Source organism: Hyperolius riggenbachi, chromosome 5, assembly GCF_040937935.1.
Source record: "Hyperolius riggenbachi isolate aHypRig1 chromosome 5, aHypRig1.pri, whole genome shotgun sequence".
Classification (NCBI taxonomy): Eukaryota; Metazoa; Chordata; class Amphibia; order Anura; family Hyperoliidae; genus Hyperolius; species Hyperolius riggenbachi.
This window is the reverse complement of record NC_090650.1, coordinates 353,393,418-353,412,701: the sequence shown is the minus strand read 5'-3', so window position 1 is coordinate 353,412,701 and position 19,284 is coordinate 353,393,418. Positions and strand designations below refer to the sequence as shown.

At 43.0% G+C, this 19,284-nt stretch overlaps 1 protein-coding gene across 2 annotated transcripts in view; it reads left to right on the top strand.

Annotated features, from left to right (window-relative positions):
• Window positions 1–19,284, top strand: part of PDE7A (phosphodiesterase 7A) — a 137,985-nt gene that overhangs the window by 103,984 nt on the left and 14,717 nt on the right. For both annotated transcript variants that reach the window (XM_068237443.1, XM_068237444.1), the window contains exons 6-9: window positions 2,353–2,448; window positions 6,242–6,342; window positions 6,478–6,609; window positions 10,925–11,016. In XM_068237443.1, the coding sequence (XP_068093544.1) occupies window positions 2,353–2,448; window positions 6,242–6,342; window positions 6,478–6,609; window positions 10,925–11,016 (421 nt within the window). The remainder of the gene's footprint in view (window positions 1–2,352; window positions 2,449–6,241; window positions 6,343–6,477; window positions 6,610–10,924; window positions 11,017–19,284) is intronic.

Sequence of the window (19,284 nt, the reverse complement as noted above, 5' to 3'; positions counted from 1 at the left end):
CCAAATAAAATACTGACGCCATACATTGTTATTGGGACATAATTTAAATGATGTAATAACCGGGGCAAATAAAATATGTGGGTTTTAATTATGGTAGCATGTATTATTTTATAGCTATAATGGCTGAAAACTGAGAAATTATATTTTTTTCCATTTCTTTCTTAATAATACCGTCAAATTGCATTTAGAAAAAAATAACTCTTAGCAAAATGTAACACACAAAGAAAGCCTAATTAATTTATTGGCGGAAGAATGGGAGGTGAAAGTTGCTCGGATGCATAAGGTGAAACTGAAGGCTGAAGTGGTTAAACATAACATAAAACATGGAATATCTAGATGTAATTTTAAGGAGTAGGACAGATGCAGTTGTTTATCTTATGAGTTTATTTTCACTTAAACAATTCAAGTTCGGCTGGCACACCAGTATCAATATTCCAAACAGTTTTATAGTATGCACAACATGACAATTGGTTCGGGGCCACGGAGGGTCCCCTTCATCAGATAAAGTGCAGACATACCGACGGACAGGTATGTCTGCACTTTATCTGATGTAGGGGACCCTCTGTGGCCCCGAACCATTTGTCATGTTGTGCATACTATAAAACTGTTTGGAATATTGATACTGGTGTGCCAGCCGAACTTGAATTGCTTATACTGGATCGATGTTGCTTCTGCATCAAGGCTGAGCACCCAATCATCCACGGCAAGGTGTGCCAATCCAAAACCTGCTATTGTATTTTCACTTAAACAGACACTGAAGTGAAAAAAGAATTCTAATATAATGAATTGATTGTGTAGTACGGATAATTACTAGAACATTAGTAGCAATGAAAATATTCTCATATTTTTATCTTCAGTTATATAGTTGTTTTTTTGTTTTTTTTTATAACCTTGCATCATTCTCTAATATTTGCAGTATGCACACTACTCCGCATTCTAAATGCTTTTACAGAGCAGGCTAGTGAATTTTGAACCAATCTCTGTAGAGAAAAAGAAAATACAGTGACTGACAGTTGAGATAACAAGAAGACCGAGCTCTCTGTGACTTTGAAAATCATGGTGCTCAATGACTCTTTTGCTTAGATAACTGGAGTTTCATAACTCTTTCTTTACTGGAAACAGTATTAAAGAGACACTGAAGCGAGATTAAATCTCGCTTCTTGTCTCATAGTCAGCAGGGGCATGTGTGCCCCTGCTAAAACGCCGCTATCCCGTGGCTAAACGAGGGTCCCTGACCCCCCAACACCCCCCCCGCAAAATCTACGACCAACTTGGTCGTAGATTTTGCTGCTCTTGAGGCAGGGCTAACGGCTGCAGCCCTGCCTCTCAGCGCCGTCTATCAGCGGCGCATCGCTGCCTTTCCCCTGCCCCTCTCAGCGAAGGATGACTGAGAGGGGCGGGGGAGAGGCGGAGATACGCGCTGACAGACGCGCGTGAGGCAGGGCTGCGGCGGTTAGCCCTGCCTTAATCCGGAAGAGGGGATGCGCTCGGAGGGGATTTCGTGGTGTAAGGGACCCCCGTTTAGCCGCGGGATAGCGGCGGTTCAGCATGGGCACACGTGCCCCTGCTGACTATGAGGTCTGAAGCGAGATTTATTCTCGCTTCAGACTCTCTTTAAACTTATGTCTCTGCTCCTAATGTTTTATTTCTTAGCTGTACGACACATACAAATCATTATAATTATTTTTTTCTTTCGCTTCAGTGTCTAAGGTTCACTTAAAATGTAGCCACAGAAGGTCTGCTGAAGCAGGTGGGAATCAGGCACCACTTTCTTCTGTAACCTGCTGGATCACTGCATGTAAATGGACTTCTCCCAAGCACTTTGTGTAAAAAAAAAAAAAAACTCAATATACTATGTTGCAGAATTAAGGCTTCAAGACAAACCTTTACATCAAACAATCCTTATTTTAAATCCATACACTTTCTTCTGGGGTAGAATAAGAATTTACTTTATAGTAAGTTCAGTGAGGAAAGGATAGGAAATGTATAAGGTTTTTCTCATGTTAAGCTATGTACACCTGCTGGATTTTTGTCACCTGAAACTGGTGTCCCACAATGTCCTCGGCGTCATGCTTTGATCCATGGTGTTTGATATCCCATAATCGATGCTACTGTTAGTCTAATGAAGTTCCTGCAGTGGGGCGACTCCCACTCATCCGTTCCCTCTAATCACAGAACAGTTTGGTAAAAGCCAAGCAACATGTTTGTACTGCATTTGCTTCTAATCACCCGAAACAATTACTAACCGTCATTTTAAGTGTGTACGTGTACTTGTTACAAGTTTAATTTTCTTTTCATTTTACATTATGGAGATAAAAAGTGACAAACCTTGTTCATGTTTTTTCATTCCAGGAAATAGTCTAGTCACTCTGACCTTTCATCTCTTGAGTCATCATGGTCTAATCGATCACTTCCAGTTAGACATGGTGAAACTACGGAGATTTTTAGGTAAGTAATGGTGCTTTCTAGGTGGCTGGATAGTGTACTGGTTAAGGGCACAGCGTTTGACACGGGAGACCAGGGTTTGGATCCTGGCTAGGGTCAGTACCTATTCAGTAAGGAGTTCAAGGCAATACTTCCTAACACTGTAGAGTGCATCCCAGTGGCTGCAGCTCTTGAGCCCTTTGAGTCCGACAGGAGAAATGCTCTATACAAATGTCGTTGTTGTTGTTGTTGTTGGTTGTTCGTTGTTGTTGGTTGTTATTGTTGTTATTATTATTATTATTATTATTATTATTGCAGACAGCAATAAATTGGAGGTAATTCACTAAGATTGTGGAATGTAATGGACCCAGCAAACTAGGACTAGATTTGTTTAAAAAGTGGGTGATGTTGGGGTTAGAACATAGGAAGGTGTTAAGCTTAGGTGTTGGTAAGGAAAAGGTTTGTCACAAAATGAATGTTAAAAGTGTAGGTGTTGTACCTATTGAACGGAGGCTTGTTGTAGTTGGGGACTAGTCAGGGTAAGTTGAATGACGGGGGGGGGGTGGGGGGGGGGGGGGGAGAGAAGGGGGCTTGTTGTTTAGAATTGGTCAGGGTAAGTTGAACGATGGGGAAGGGGGGGTGGGGAAGAAGATGAAATTATATACAATGGAGGATACAGCGACTGGCACTACGGCGGCACTCAAAATATGTCACCACTTGCAAACCAAAGAAACATAGATTCCACCAGGTATTGGCACATATGCAGCACAGCGTGCTCAGGATCAAGAAACACAGATATCAAGCTTATTCACCAAATAGACATATGGAGATCCGGCACTGCTTCTAGCTTTAAAAAGAGCTTTATTGTCAGCGGCTCTTTCAATATGCAAAAAGATTTCAAAAAATATTCATGCAGTACAATACATGTAGGTGCACATACCCGTTGTGGTTAGTGAAGGTTGTGGGGCATGGTGGTAAGAACGGCCCGCCTAACGTCCGTTTCGCTTCAGTAGCGTCTTCAGAGGCAGTGTGGCAATTCACGACTGTCCGTTTCCGGGTTAAATACTGTGTGGGGAATCATTTCCGGGTCATATCGTCGCCTCAACGCGTACATAAATACGCATGCTGCCACTAACGTACGCATGAATGCGTAATGACGTCGATGGAGAATGCGTATATTGCCGGAAGTTCCCTGCGTCGTTTCATGCTTACGTAATTACGCATACAGCCAATGATGTACGCATGAGAGTGCATAAACATCAGTGGAAGTATGCAAACCATGCTTAAGATTGCCATTACGTGTTAAGTCTAGCAATCTGCTACATGGCCACAAAGTGGCAGCACAAACGGGTATGGGCTAGTGTATTAACATTTAAAAAGATATAATAAAAATAGGGAATAGGGGAATATCTCTGTACCCCAAGGAATGTACGGAAGGCTCCCGCCAAAAATTGCTGAGAGCCTCATGGAGCTATGACTGGGAAATGACCCTCCAGTGTCAAAGGACCATATTAGAGAAATTATAGTTTTAAACTCATTTACATAATTAAGCTAAGTCAGAGACACACGTCCCAATCAGCCCCATTATGACACTCCCGGTATACAGAGATCGCCCCCAACCTCTAAAAACAACATATGCTATAGTAAAGACATAAAAAAGGACCTACTCTACACTTTCAAATTCTTGAGGCTAAACTATACTCTAAGGATCTAGGAAGCATGCCATTTCTATATTTTCATTCAGGCCTAGAGGGCCCATCGCATCCGTTTTTATGATCCAAGTTGATTCCTTTCTTAAGAGTAATCGTTCTCTGTCGCTTCCTCTATGTGGCACTGGCATATGATCCAAACCAGCAAAAGTTAAGCAGTTCGCATTACTTCCATGAGCCATTCTGACATGTTCTATGAGCCTCGGGCATCCTTTCCCTGAATCTACAGATCTAAAGTGTTCCAACACTCTAGTTTTCATTTCTCTGGTTGTCATGCCTATGTAGAACCGGTGACATGGGCACCAAATAATATAAACCACGAACTTTGTTTGGCAGGTAAAGAAGTATTGTACTTTCGTGTCCACAGGGCCTACTCGTATGTTTCTTCCTCTACCCAATTGTGAACAAATCGAGCAATGTCCACATCTGTAATTGCCTTTGGTCTGCCTTTTTTCTAACCAGTTGAGTTCCCTTGGCATTGTAAACTCACTGGAGGTGACTTTATCGCCTATGGTCGGGGCTCGTCTAAAAGTTATTAACCACTTCAGGATTCGGCGTACGCTTAACTACGCCCCTGAATCCTGAAGTGGCTTCCATGGAAACGGCCGCTCGTATGAGCGGCCGTTCCATGTCAGTTCACGGAGCGTGTCTCCGTGAACACCCTGCGAGCCGCCGATCGCAGCTCGCAGGGTAAATGTAAACACACGGGGAAGATCTTCCCCGGTGTTTACATCTAAACGGCGCTGCTGCGCAGCAGCGCCGTGGCTGAGATCGGCGATCCCCGGCCTCTGATTGGCCGGGGACCGCCGGCACCTGATAGGCTGAAGCCTATCCTATCCGGCGCAGGACGAATTCCGTCCTGCGCCGCCTCACACGGGGAGGGAGAGGGAGGGAAGGGGAAGGAGGCCAGGAAGCGCTGCGGAGGGGGGCTTTGAAGAGCCCCCCCCCGCAAGCGCAGGCAGCCGGCGGCGATCAGGCCCCCCCAGCAGGACATCCCCCTAGTGGGGAAAAAAGGGGGGAAGCCTGATCGCCCTGGCTGCCAGCTGATCGGTGCTGCGGGCTGGAGAGCCCCCGCAGCACCGATCAGGCAGCCCCCCCCCCCCGGCACTGAAGTGGTTAAGGGCGGCTCTTTGTAAATATCTTTCAGGGATGGATCCTGTTTTATTATATTCCATTTCTCTAAAATATTGCGTCTTATTGCATCTGCCATTAGGTTATAGTCAAATGAGAACACTAATCTCTCTCCTACGCTTTTGTTTCTTCCCTCTTTTTCTTTTTCACTATATCTTTCCTGTCTATCAGATGGCAATCTTAAGCATGGTTTGCATACTTCCACTGATGTTTATGCACTCTCATGCGTACATCATTGGCTGTATGCGTAATTACGTAAGCATGAAACGACGCAGGGAACTTCCGGCAATATACGCATTCTCCATTGACGTCATTACGCATTCATGCGTACGTTAGTGGCAGCATGCGTATTTATGTACGCGTTGAGGCGACGATATGACCCGGAAATGATTCCCCACACAGTATTTAACCCAGAAACGGACAGTCGTGAATTGCCACACTGCCTCTGAAGACGCTACTGAAGCGAAACGGACGTTAGGCGGGCCGTTCTTACCACCATGCCCCACAACCTTCACTAACCACAACGGGTATGTGCACCTACATGTATTGTACTGCATGAATATTTTTTGAAATCTTTTTGCATATTGAAAGAGCCGCTGACAATAAAGCTCTTTTTAAAGCTAGAAGCAGTGCCGGATCTCCATATGTCTATTTGGTGAATAAGAAGATGAAATTGCTGATGTATAGAGTCGCGCATTTAAGATATTGGCTGCTAACCAAAAATCCAGTGCTAGCAACAGCATAACCAGCCCTAGTGCTACATGTGCCCAAGCTCTTCTTCAAGTGGTACATTCCAGCATAGCGTAGCCCCAGCCTACTAGTATATATGTTCATGGGCAAGGATTTGTTTTGATTGGTCCATCGGCTGTTTGTGATCCTTAAATGGGGGGGAGCTAGTTTCAGTGTGGAACTAAACCTTTAAATGTTAATGGTTTAAACTGTTTTTCTGTTTTTTTTTTTTTTTCTTTTTTCTGCAGTTATGGTTCAAGAAGACTACCACAGTCAGAACCCATATCACAACGCAGTACACGCTGCTGATGTGACTCAGGCCATGTACTGTTATTTAAAAGAACCCAAGGTAAAACTGTGGAGATGTAAACACAACACAGCTTTCTCATCCTGGAAAAGGCTGTAGTGCTCATCTTCTCATACTTGCTGCAACCTGATTCCCCATAACTAGATACAGTAATACCTGTCAATGTGTCTCTTGCAGCTTGCCAAGTCTCTCACTCCATGGGATGTCCTGCTGGGTTTAATTGCCGCTGCAACACACGACCTGGATCATCCTGGTGTGAATCAGTCTTTTTTAATAAAAACAAACCACTACTTAGCAACTTTATACAAAGTAAGTGAGTCAATTGGAACTTCTGTTTTCTTTAAACAGTGGCTCAGAACAATGAATAAGTTCTCAGCTGATTGATACTGTTGTTCTGTGGACTTGCTTAAAGCACACATGAACAGTGAGGCATATGGAGACTGACATATGTATTTCCTTATAAACAATGCACATTGTCTGGCTGTCCTGCTGTGCCTCTACCTATAATACATTTGGCCATAAACACTGAACAAGCATGCAGATCAGGTGCTCTAACGCAAGTCTGCATGGATTAGCTGCATGCTTGTTTCAGTGTGATACAGACACTACTGCAGCCAAAGATATCAGCAGGACAGCCAGGCAACTGGTATATTTTAAAAGGAAATAAATATGGCAGCCACCGTATCCCTTTTGGTTCAGGTGTACTTTGGCTTTGTCTCAATTTTCTTTATATCTTGATAATTCAGATCCAAAGATCTTGAAATATAGATGACTTAAAGGGAGCCCGAGATGAGGGATATGAAAGCAGATATGCTTATTTACTTTTAAAAAATGCACATTGCCTGGCTGTCCTAATCCTCTGCCTCTAATTGTTTTTGCGGTTCTTCCGTTAGCCGGGCGCATCCACTAGGTGGCGATAAAACTCCACCAGAGTTGCATCTTTCCCTACGGTACTATCCATGGCGGCCTGGAGGGGGAATAGTAATTAACGCCACCTGGTGGTTGCGGCCGGTTAACGGAATAGTACAGCCATGGGCCCTGAATAAGCACGCAGGTCAGATGTCTATGACAAATCTGACAAGATTAGCCGCATGCTTGTTTCAGGTATGTGATTCAGACACCACTGACCAGAAAGAACAGAACTACCAGGTAACTGATATCGTTTAAAAGGAAATTAAATATGGCAGTTTCCATAGGTCACACACCTTGGGTTCCTTTAACCGTTACCTTCCCAGAGAGGAGTGATTAAAAATGTATCCATTCTAAATAAATAAAAAGTGTTCTAGTAAGTTATACAGGGAATGTATAAACTGGGATGGCTAGTTATGTCTCCAAGCAAGCCAGTTCTTAATAACATTTCCGCACATGCCTCTAGAAAAATTGTAGATGGTCAAACTGGATGAAAGGCCAGTACTATACCCCACTCTATATACATACCATGAACTCTGTATTACATGTTAAAATACAGTAGCAGCAGTATGGTATTGTACCGTGTTAGCCATCAGTAAAAGCAAGAAGTTTTTAAATCAGGATGATACCATTTGTACCATCATCCTGCAAGCAAACAGGATTGTAAGCCCGACGAAGGCTGCAAAGCCGAAAGCTTGCTTATTCTTATTTTTAGTTAGCCAATAAATTGTATCATCCTGATTTAAAACTTCAAGTTAAAATACAGTAATTGAAAGTATATTAACTTCGGGGGAGCTGTGGAGCCCAGTCTTTAAAGTAAACCTTAACTGAGTGCTAAAAAAAAAAAAGGTTTTGCTTACCTGGGGCTTCCCTCCTGCAGACGTCCTGCCCGCACCTTCACTCACCGTAGTACCCGTACTGTACCTGCAAAGGACGGCCACAGGTACGGGAGCACGATCGAGGACACACGCAGGCAGGGCCACGCAGGCACACTGGCTCGCAGTCGCCAAAAACTAAACTGAGCCACGGCGGGGGACTGGATGATTAGTGAGTGATGGCGTGGGCACAGGACGGCTGCAGGGAGCTGGGGGAAGCCCCAGGTAAGTGAAACCTTTTTTTCTTTTTCTATTTTAGCACTCAGCTAAGGTTCACTTTAAAGGGACTCCGAGCTCTGATTAAAAATAAAATTTGAACTTACCCGGGGCTTTCTCCATCCCAGCCCTGGTCGGGACGTCCCACGCCGGCCTCCTGGCTCTTCTCCCGGCGGCTGTCCGCATAGCGCGGACAGGCCGGGCCCCCGGGCGACACTGGCGAGTGTCGGGGCTTCTCCCTCCCTATACGTCACGAATGACGTCACACGCCGGCCGCCGCGCGTCATGACGGCGGCCGGCGTGACAGCACGGCGTATGCGCGGTTTAATCGCGCATGCGCCGTGCTGTCACGCCGGCCTCCGTCATGACGCGTGGCGGCCGGCGTGTGACGTCATTCGTGACGTATAGGGAAGGAGAAGCCCTGACACTCGCCAGTGTCGCCCGGGGGCCCAGCCTGTCCGCGCTATGCGGACAGCCGCCGGGAGAAGAGCCAGGAGGCCGGCGTGGGACGTCCCGACCAGGGCTGGGATGGAGAAAGCCCTGGGTAAGTTCAAATTTTATTTTTAATCAGAGCTCGGAGTCCCTTTAAAGAGGAACTGTAACGACAAAACGGCCCCTGGGGGGTACTCACCTCGGGTGGGGGAAGCCTCAGGATCCTAATGAGGCTTCCCACGCCGTCCTGCGTCCCTCGGGGGTCTCGCTGTAGCCCTCCGTACAGCGGTGACACAATATTTACCTTCCTGGCTCCTGCGCAGGCGCTCTGATGGCTTTCGGCGCCGAAGTAGGCGGAAATACCCGATCTCCGTCGGGTCCGCTCTACTGCGCAGGCGCCGGAAACTTGCGCCTGCGCAGTAAAGCGGACCCGACGGAGATCGGGTATTTCCGTCTATTTCCGTGCCGAAAGTCGCCACAGCGCCCCCGCTGGAGCCAGCAAAGGTAAATATTGAACTGACAGTCGGCACAGTCGCCGGCTGTTCGGAGGGCTGCGGCGAGACCCCCGTGGGACAGAGGACGGCGTGGGAAGCCTCATTAGGATCCGGAAGCTTCCCCCACCCGAGGTGAGTACCCCCCAGGGGAGGTTTTTCATGTTACAGAGTCTCTTTAAGAACATCGAAGCCCACAAACAGCCTAAGACGTTGGCCTTCATTACTGTGAGTACTGCTGGCAATTTTTGCTGGTTGGTTGAGACTGCTGGTTAGTTGTGTTCTGAACAACCCTACTGTATTAAAAAAAGGCTTCATATATGAAAACTACCATGGCTTATTCCAAATGCTAGTTGGAAGATTCCAATAAAATCACATTGCTCTATGCAACGCGTTTACTATAGTTCCTATCTCGTTCGTTATCCAAGAACTACCTGCACTGTACTGATTCTAAAGTAGGCTTGGGGCACTAGACAGTTGCCCATTTATCCTCTATGGAAGTACAGTGCCTTATTAAAATCTATCCACAAATATCAACCTAACTATCTTAAAAAAAAAAAAAAAAAAAAAAAGTTTTAAAAAATAATCCTCAAAATATTTCTTATCATTTTTCTGTCCGTTTTTCTTAGACTTTTTTTTCTATTTTTTTTTTTTTTTTTCAAATGCTGGATTGCTAGCTCTAAAGTGGATGGGACTTTATGGAGCTTTACAGACATTATGATGAGCACATTCTACATGGAGGAAAAACTGCATATCACTACTAGTATAGCTAGGATTGCCCATTCATATTTCAGTTAAATGCCTGCCATTGTTTCAAGGATCTGATTTATTAAAGGGAACAAGAGAGGAAACTAAGAAAACATTTTATACATACCTGGGGTTTCCTCCTGGCCCATCCGCCTGGATCGCTACCATGCCGCCGTCTTCCGCTGCCCGCAGCTACAAGAACCGAGTCCCGCTACTGCCATCAGTCGGAGCCAGTCTAGCGGAAGAGAAGTGCACTGGTTGCGTACCTCTCCAGCAGCCGCTGAAGAGATACGTAGAGAACGCACGTCTCCTGCGTAGGCTGGCTCTGATGACGTCAGTGACGGGACCCGGTTCTCGTAGCTGTGGGCAGCGGAGGACGGTGGCGCATGGTAGCGATCCAGGCGGATGGGCCAGGAGGAAACCCCAGGTATAATGTATAAAATCTTTTCTTAGTTTCATCTCTGAGTCCCTTTAAGACCCCTCCAATGGATTTTTTTCCTTTATTATATAGTACAAAGATTTCAGCCCTAAGGGTTCTTCTATTAACTTTTGTGTGGCTGTATTTTCATGCACGCATCTACGGCAATGTTTTGTGTTAAATAAACCCACCTAGCCTGTCCTGGGTTAAGGAAAAAAAATTAAGGATGCTGTAAGCAATTGTAATTGCACAACCAGAAATTCACACACCTATCAGGAACTCTAAAACTTGATATGACGCAGGATAAGGTGGAAAGTCCTAACATAATTGCAGAAAATTGTTGTTAGTCCAGTCCAGATTTGCTGGTTTACTCTCATGCTGGAGATGTTGGACGATAGATTGAGATGTCTTAGTAAGTCAGCACAAGAGTATTTACACATGATGGCTTTTATACTTTTGAAGCAGTCTTTAAAACTGAATTGTACTGTACTTCACAAAATCTTCCTAATGCTTATAGCAGTTGTTGTACTCTCTAGAATACCTCAGTATTAGAGAACCACCACTGGAGGTCAGCAGTGGGACTGTTGCGAGAATCTGGTTTGTTTGCACACTTTAGTTTGGAAGACAGGTAAGTTATTTTGTAATTCTCTATCATTATTATGTGATATATATACTTGGAAACAATATTACTAACGTTGTTTGTATTAGGCCTCGTTCACATCAGGGCCGTTTCTGTGCGCTTTTCACAGCGCATTGCCCTTTGCGTTCTGCAAGGTATTGATTTTCCAATGTAATTAAATATGCCTGATTCACATCCATGTGCTGCGCTAAGCTGCGTTACAAAAACGTAGTGTTGCATGCATTTCTGTGCGTTGAGCTGTATAGCACACATTAAAGTTAATGAATGGGTGCGCTTTTTTAGCGCATAGAAGCGCATGCGTTTTTTACTCCAATTGAAAAAAAATACAATTACATCTAAAAACAAAACTTTGACAACTGCTACAATAAGCAAAACATGCTTAAAAAAGCGCAATGCACTGAAAAGTGCGCAAGCGGTTTTACACACGCTTTTTTCAAGCCACCCAATGTAAACGAGGCCTAACTCTTCTTCCTCTGTATGTTGTTTTTAAGTTTTTAATTTTGACGTAAATGCTAATTTTACCTGACAAAAAATGGAACTAGGTCAAAATTTTGACACAATCAAAAATATGAATTGTAAAGGAGGGTTTGGAGGTGGGGCACTGGGAGGGAGGCACCCCAAAGGAAGTATAAGATGGTTTAAAAAAAAAAAAAAAAAGCAAGAAAAAATTACCTCGAGGATGACTAACCTTATAGTCAAAAATAATTTATGCAAAACACTGGACATCGCGTTTCATGGGCATCCACCCATTTCTTTAGGCCAGTAAAACGGTGTCTGAAAGTGACATGAAAGGGAAACGCTCATAGCGGATTACTAAAAATAACTAATATTGATTTGCACTTTAAATTAGGCCATACATAAACACTCTTTTAATCCCTAAACACAAAGGGGGGATAGCCTTGCCTTGTTTGGAAACTTATTACTACTCATGTCTCTTAGATATGTCGAAGGTTTGGTGGCAGAAACCCTCAGAAAAAAGATGGTCTTCTATGGAAGCTAAAATAATGGGTAATTCTCCTCTGCAATATTTAGCCCTACCACTAATGAAATTGCCTTTTAACAAATCGCCATACCCTACTATACAAGCCACATTCCTAGCTTGGCGCTTCTTCAAATATAAGACACCCTCTGCTACAACTGAACTCATCACCAATATTCCAATTGAAACACTTAAACTCCTGATCCATTCAATAAATCTAAAACCATGGATGGACGCTAAGGTTAAATACATCAATCAGTTGTTAGAAGACGATAAATTGAAATCCTTTACTCAAATAAAAGATGAGTTTAAGCTTTCTGATAAAGAACTGTTCACTTATCTGCAAATTAATCATTTATATGCTCAAGGACAAATAAAAACTCCTGGAATTCCAAGAGAAATACAGATATTTTTGAACTCACCCATTAAAATAAAAGGAGGAATATCAATATTATATAACACTTTAATGGAAGCTCATCCCCATAAACTAGATAAATATGCTAAAATATGGAGCACTGATTTATGTACTCCAATCACTAATGACCAATTAATTTGCGCAATCAACTACATAAGAAAATACTCCCATTGCTTGGCCCATCAAGAAACTTTACATAAAATAATAATGAGATGGTATTTGACCCCTCGTAGGTTGGCCTCTTTTTCCCCTAATGCATCCCCACTTTGTTGGAGAAATTGTTCTCAAACTGGAACACTACTTCATATTCTATGGGAATGCCCTCACATAAAACCATTCTGGGACGAATTATTCAAAATTATTGACAAATACTCCTCTACCAAGTACACACCAAACGCTGCTCTTGCCATACTAAACATAGGGAATTCCCTTTCAATTTAGAATGATAATCACACATCTGTTATGTGCAGGCAGACACCTGATATTGTCTAATTGGTTATCAACTGACCTTCCCACTATAATACAACTCAAGAATCTAGCAAATCAAAACATATTGATGGAGAAATCCATCATAGCTAGATTATCCCCAAATGCAGATACCACTTATTGGGCTATAGATTAAATTCCAAGGCTGGTAATTTAGCACAATCAAAACTTTCACACGGGGCATTACAGTTGTGAGTCAAGTGCACTAAGCTGTTACCAATAAGGACACAACCACAAACCACAATACACCATTACAACTGGCAATACATCAGTGAAATGGTTTTGGCATTTAGACATGTTTAGTGGTAATAACAAAACAATGTGGACACTATCTTATTGGATGATTGTAGCTACAACCTATGTTTCTGTTTTGTTGTTTATTTGATGTTGAATTATTATTATTGTTTTTATGGGGGGGGGGGGGGTTGTTTTGTTATCTAATATCTTTGATCCATCCCTTATATTGGATCAAATTTATATTGCACTGAGACATGTTGTTCGTACCCAAAGTATTGTCTCAGGGACAGCATCACCTCTAACTCTGTATAATGCTTTATTTTTACTCATATTAGCTCTTGCTGGTTTCCAAAGTTGAAGGGCAACTCCCCAGGTAACCAATGATTGAGCTAATCAACTAAACCACCCACCAGAGGCTGTTTCCTACTATAACTCAGTGCTTAGCTATGTAGCAGTTTGTTAGTTTGTGATAATGTTCAAATACTCCTTCATACTGCACATTGCATAATGTATAATATATGCATATAGTAAAGTGGTTTATTGTATGTTCACAAAACTTCAATTAAAAAAAAAAAAAAAAAAATTAGGCCATACATAGCTGCATAAAATATAGTTCCTTAGAGCAGGGACAAAATATAGTGGATAAAATAGTATGACTAGTATGTTGATCCTAATCATAAATCCTATTTATATCCATATTAAACTGTAATGGACCACTTACAGATGAACTAAGCCATGCATACGCAAACGTCAATAAATGAAGTCAGGATTATTTTCATCTCGTTGACCATCTGTTAGACTCCAAGCATACGATCTACCTTCAGATTGTATGTTTTACACTTGTTCATGTATGTTTTGCCACATGGTTGTAATACCTACTGGAGCATTTATGGCCTTTTCTCTAAAGCTGACCCTAGACTGAGGCAGGGAAGATCTGTTTGTCATGCATACATTCATTGTTCTGTGTCAAGCACTGCAGACAAAGTGTCATCCATGTATTAATGTGTAAACTAGAAATATGAAAAATTAATAATGGTTTCAATAATAATTCCCCTAGTCATTGATGGAAAATGTCCAGCCCCCCAAAGCCCCCACCAACAAAAATGTTACTAAGTTGGTGTTAAGCGCTACAGGATCTTCTCAAAAAATTAGCATATCGTGATGAAGTTCATTATTTTTTGTAATGTACTGATAAACATTAGATTTTCATATATTTTAGATTCAAATACACACAACTGAAGTAGTTCAAGCCTTTTATTGTTTTAATATTGATGATTTTGGCATACAGCTCATGAAAACCCAAAATTCCTATCTCAAAAAATTAGCATATTTCATCCGACCAATAAAAGAAGTGTTTTTAAAACAAAAAAAGTCAACCTTCAAATAATTATGTTCAGTTATGCACTCAATACTTGGTAGGGAATCCTTTTGCAGAAATGACTGCTTCAATGCGGCGTGGCATGGAGGCAATCAGCCTGTGGCACTGCTCAGGTGTTATGGAGGCCCAGGATGCTTCGATAGCGGCCTTAAGCTCATCCAGAGTGTTGGGTCTTGCGTCTCTCAACTTTCTCTTCACAATATCCCACAGATTCTCTATGGGGTTCAGGTCAGGAGAGTTGGCAGACCAATTGAGCACAGTAATACCATGGTCAGTAAACCATTTACCAGTGGTTTTGGCACTGTGAGCAGGTGCCAGGTCGTGCTGAAAAATGAAATCTTCCTCTCCATAAAGCTTTTCAGCAGATGGAAGCATGAACCCACTTTTGAACCAGAAACAGTGGCAGAAGCGCCTGACCTGGGCTACAGAGAAGCAGCACTGGACTGTTGCCCAGTGGTCCAAAGTACTTTTTTCGGATGAAAGCAACTTTTACATGTCATTCGGAAATCAAGGTGCCAGAGTCTGGAGGAAGACTGGGGAGAGGGAAATGCCAAAATGCCTGAAGTCCAGTGTCAAGTACCCACAGTCAGTGATGGTCTGAGGTGCCATGTCAGCTGCTGGTGTTGGTCCACTGTGTTTTATCAAGGGCAGGGTCAATGCAGCTAGCTATCAGGAGATTTTGGAGCATTTCATGCTTCCATCTGCTGAAAAGCTTTATGGAGATGAAGATTTCATTTTTCAGCACGACCTGGCACCTGCTCACAGTGCCAAAACCACTGGTAAATGGTTTACTGACCATGGTATTACTGTGCTCAATTGGCCTGCCAACTCTCCTAACCTGAACCCCATAGAGAATCTGTGGGATATTGTGAAGAGAAAGTTGAGAGACGCAAGACCCAACACTCTGGATGAGCTTAAGGCCGCTATCGAAGCATCCTGGGCCTCCATAACACCTGATCAGTGCCACAGGCTGATTGCCTCCATGCCACACCGCATTGAAGCAGTCATTTCTGCAAAAGGACAAAAGGATTCCCAAACAAAGCATTGAGTGCATAACTGAACATGATTATTTGAAGGTTGACTTTTTTTTGTTTTAAAAACACTTTTCTTTTATTGGTCGGGTGAAATATGCTAATTTTTTGAGATAGGAATTTTGGGTTTTCATGAGCTGTATGCCAAAATCATCAATATTAAAACAAGAAAAGGCTTGAACTACTTCAGTTGTGTGTATTTGAATCTAAAATATAAGAAAGTCTAATGTTTATCAGTACATTACAGAAAATAATGAACTTTATCACAATATGCTAATTTTTTGAGAAGATCCTGTATAGTCAGTAAAAGTGTGGGTGTGACCTAACCTGACCCACCATATACAGTATTTTAAAAAGTACTCTTTGTAGGATGTTCAAACTCTGTCCAGAGCAAATGACTGGCTTTGGCAGAATTTTCTCAAGGCTATATCTTTAGGCAATAGAATTATAGCCAATTGGGCTGCTCTAGTAATCCTCTGTATTGAGAATAGTATTGGAACAATGACTGATATACAGGTAGTCCCTGACTTACGAACGCCCCGCCGATATGAATGGCATGGATTCAGTGTTTCCATGGAAACAAGCCCAAAAAATTTTTTTCAAATTGGACTTGTCGTTTTTGAGAAAATCGATTTTAAAAAAATGGCTTTTAAACTTGTATAAGCAGGCACAGAGCGCAGAGGTGACACAGAGGGGGGCACTCGAGGCACAGGGGGGCACAGAGGAGGTGCAGGGGACAGAGATCGCACATTGTTCCGACTTAACAGATTCAGGTTAAGAACGAACCTACAGTCCCTATCTCGTCCGTTAACCGGGGACTACCTGTACTTGTATGAGGTACTGTATATTTGAAGCTTCCATTGTAAACTTTCCCCCTCTAGTGGTAAGTGGTGGCATTGCATCTTTAAACACCCCTAAGCAGGAATAAGATTTTCAATGAACTGAGAAAAACAAAAGTTTGCTTTCCTAAAACAGAAAGAATTTGCGATAATTCAGGTTGGAGTGAGCTCGAGATGTCTCCCAGGCACCACTGCTGAATATATGCAAATTACCATTGTACCCTTAGAAGCTAAACACACCTCCAGAACCGCTGGAATGCAATGATGTGTCAGCTTGTTAATATGTACAGAGCCATAATAATCCAACATGCATACAGACTGTTTCGGATTGTTTGATCCTCATCAGTGCATGGCATGGATTAATTTGGCTCTATGGAGTAGGGCTTGTAAATCCGAGAGGCACAGACTAACCAGCAAGCTCATGGTGACCCAGAACTCATTGGGGTGTGTAAGGGACTACAATGGTTCTAAAAGCCCCCTTACTAAGATGTTAAGAAAAACAAAAGTTTGCTTTCCTAAAACAGAAAGAATTTGCGATAATTCAGGTTGGAGTGAGCTCGAGATGTCTCCCAGGCACCACTGCTGAATATATGCAAATTAACCATTGTACCCTTAGAAGCTAAACACACCTCCAGAACCGCTGGAATGCAATGATGTGTCAGCTTGTTAATATGTACAGAGCCATAATAATCCAACATGCATACAGACTGTTTCGGATTGTTTGATCCTCATCAGTGCATGGCATGGATTAATTTGGCTCTATGGAGTAGGGCTTGTAAATCCGAGAGGCACAGACTAACCAGCAAGCTCATGGTGACCCAGAACTCATTGGGGTGTGTAAGGGACTACAATGGTTCTAAAAGCCCCCTTACTAAGATGTTAAGAAAAACAAAAAAATGATAAATGAACCAAACATTTTAAAACCGGTTTCATACATCTGCATGGATTACAAACGCTTACTGTCAGAATGCAAATCTTTTTAGGAATGGTCAGGTCTGGTCGCAGGAAAGTGAGTCCTGAGTTGCAGGAAAGTGCCTTGGATGAAACCTACACCGTTCCTGTCTGCCACGAGTATTACACTCTCTAGCACAGTCTACATGTTACAAGCAGGCATTTCAGTGGCTATGGGGTCAGCACATTCCTGTCTTACTGCATTGGAGTCCTAAGTTTACTACAGGTGTTTAGATCTTTGTCCCCTTTTCTTTTTATCCTCGCCACACCCTAATTTTTTTCCCATATTCATTCTGTCCCCATCAAGATTGTATCTAGCCCGAGTATTTTATCATTTTCCACTCCATCTCCATCTGGCCCCATCAATTCCTCTATTCTTCCCTGGTCATTATTTTTTTTTCTACATCTCCACCTCTAACCCTGTTAATTTTTAATCCATCCAGATCACCATTAAATCCATATCCATCCCCATCCTGACTGTTTCTTAAACTTTAAAGCTTATATATAAATTATGACAAGAAAAAAAATGGATAAAAACCGTATTTCCTAAATAATGCTTTGTATCAACCAAGTGAATGAAAATTTGTAATAGAGCTATCAGTCCAGAGTAAGTGTCCAGCACAGCTGGACTTCATAATCTGATATACAGCTCCTTAATTGCATGTGACAGCTGCAGAAAGAGGACCCCACACATTGGGAGCGTGCAGTCACCACACTTGTGATCTCTTGAACAATCGTGGCAATAGGTGTCCGTTTCCAAAGTCCAACAGGCACTGCTCTAACTGGAGTGACCCTCTCTTCTTCCAGCATTGTAGATGGATACAAGCGTGAGCATTGGAGTACATCTGTTGTTCCCAGTTTGCAGAATGGTGTGCTTATAGGCAGAATATGCTGTATCACCATGACCCCTCTCTGGCCTTATCTCTAGTCCATTATCCTCACATACACATCTATGTACATATGATATAACGCCATCATTGGTATAGTAAACCTTGTGTGCCCAGAATGGACTGGAGGTAGAGGAGAATGATTTTACCACATCTGAGATGGATAAGAAGATATGAGAAGCCCCGCTCGCGCCTGGATCGATTCCCGCTCGTCCCCGCCGGCGCTTCTTATCTTCCGCTCGATTCGCCGCTATTGTCCGCCCGCGGGTATCGATCGCGGAATCGATCCCCGCGGTGATCGGACACGTCGGATATTATGAATCGAGCCATCAGGCTCGATTGATGAGCCTCCCTCAACGCCGTGTATGCCCAGCATTAGTCTTATTTTTACAAAGGCTATAGATTTGGTTCAAAAATCATCCGACTCCTCAGTTTATTGAAACCACTGACTCCAACTGCAGGTACCCCAAATTGCTCCGACTCCTCGACTCCGACTTCACAGCCCTGACTACAACCATCCCTGCATTGAAACAGCCAGGCCGCTACCATCTTTGACCTTGTAAGGAGCATATTGTCCCTGTCGCCATGGAGTTCCTTGGTGTTGCTCCATCCCCTACTAGTATACCCCTCTAATCCCAGACAAGACACTCTGAGGAAACCCACACAACTCAATGCAGAGTTCTAGTTTCCTCCCACACCCTATAATTGTATGGTAAAGGTTCTGCTTAAAGGACAACTGAAGCGAAAGTGATATTGAGGCTGCCATATTTATTTCCTTTTAAGCTATACCAGTTGCTTAGCTGTCCTGCTGATCCTCTGCCTCTAATACTTTTAGCCACAGCCCCTGAACAAGCATGCAGAAGATCAGGTGTTTCTGACATTATTGTCAGATCTGACAAGATTTGCTGCATGCTTGTTTCTGGTGTTATTCAGACACTACTACAGCCAAATGGATCAGCAGGGCTGCCAGGCACTGGTATTGTGTAAAAGGAAATAAATGTCAGGCTCCATATCATTCTCACTTCAGTTGTCCTTTAAATTAATTCTATGCCG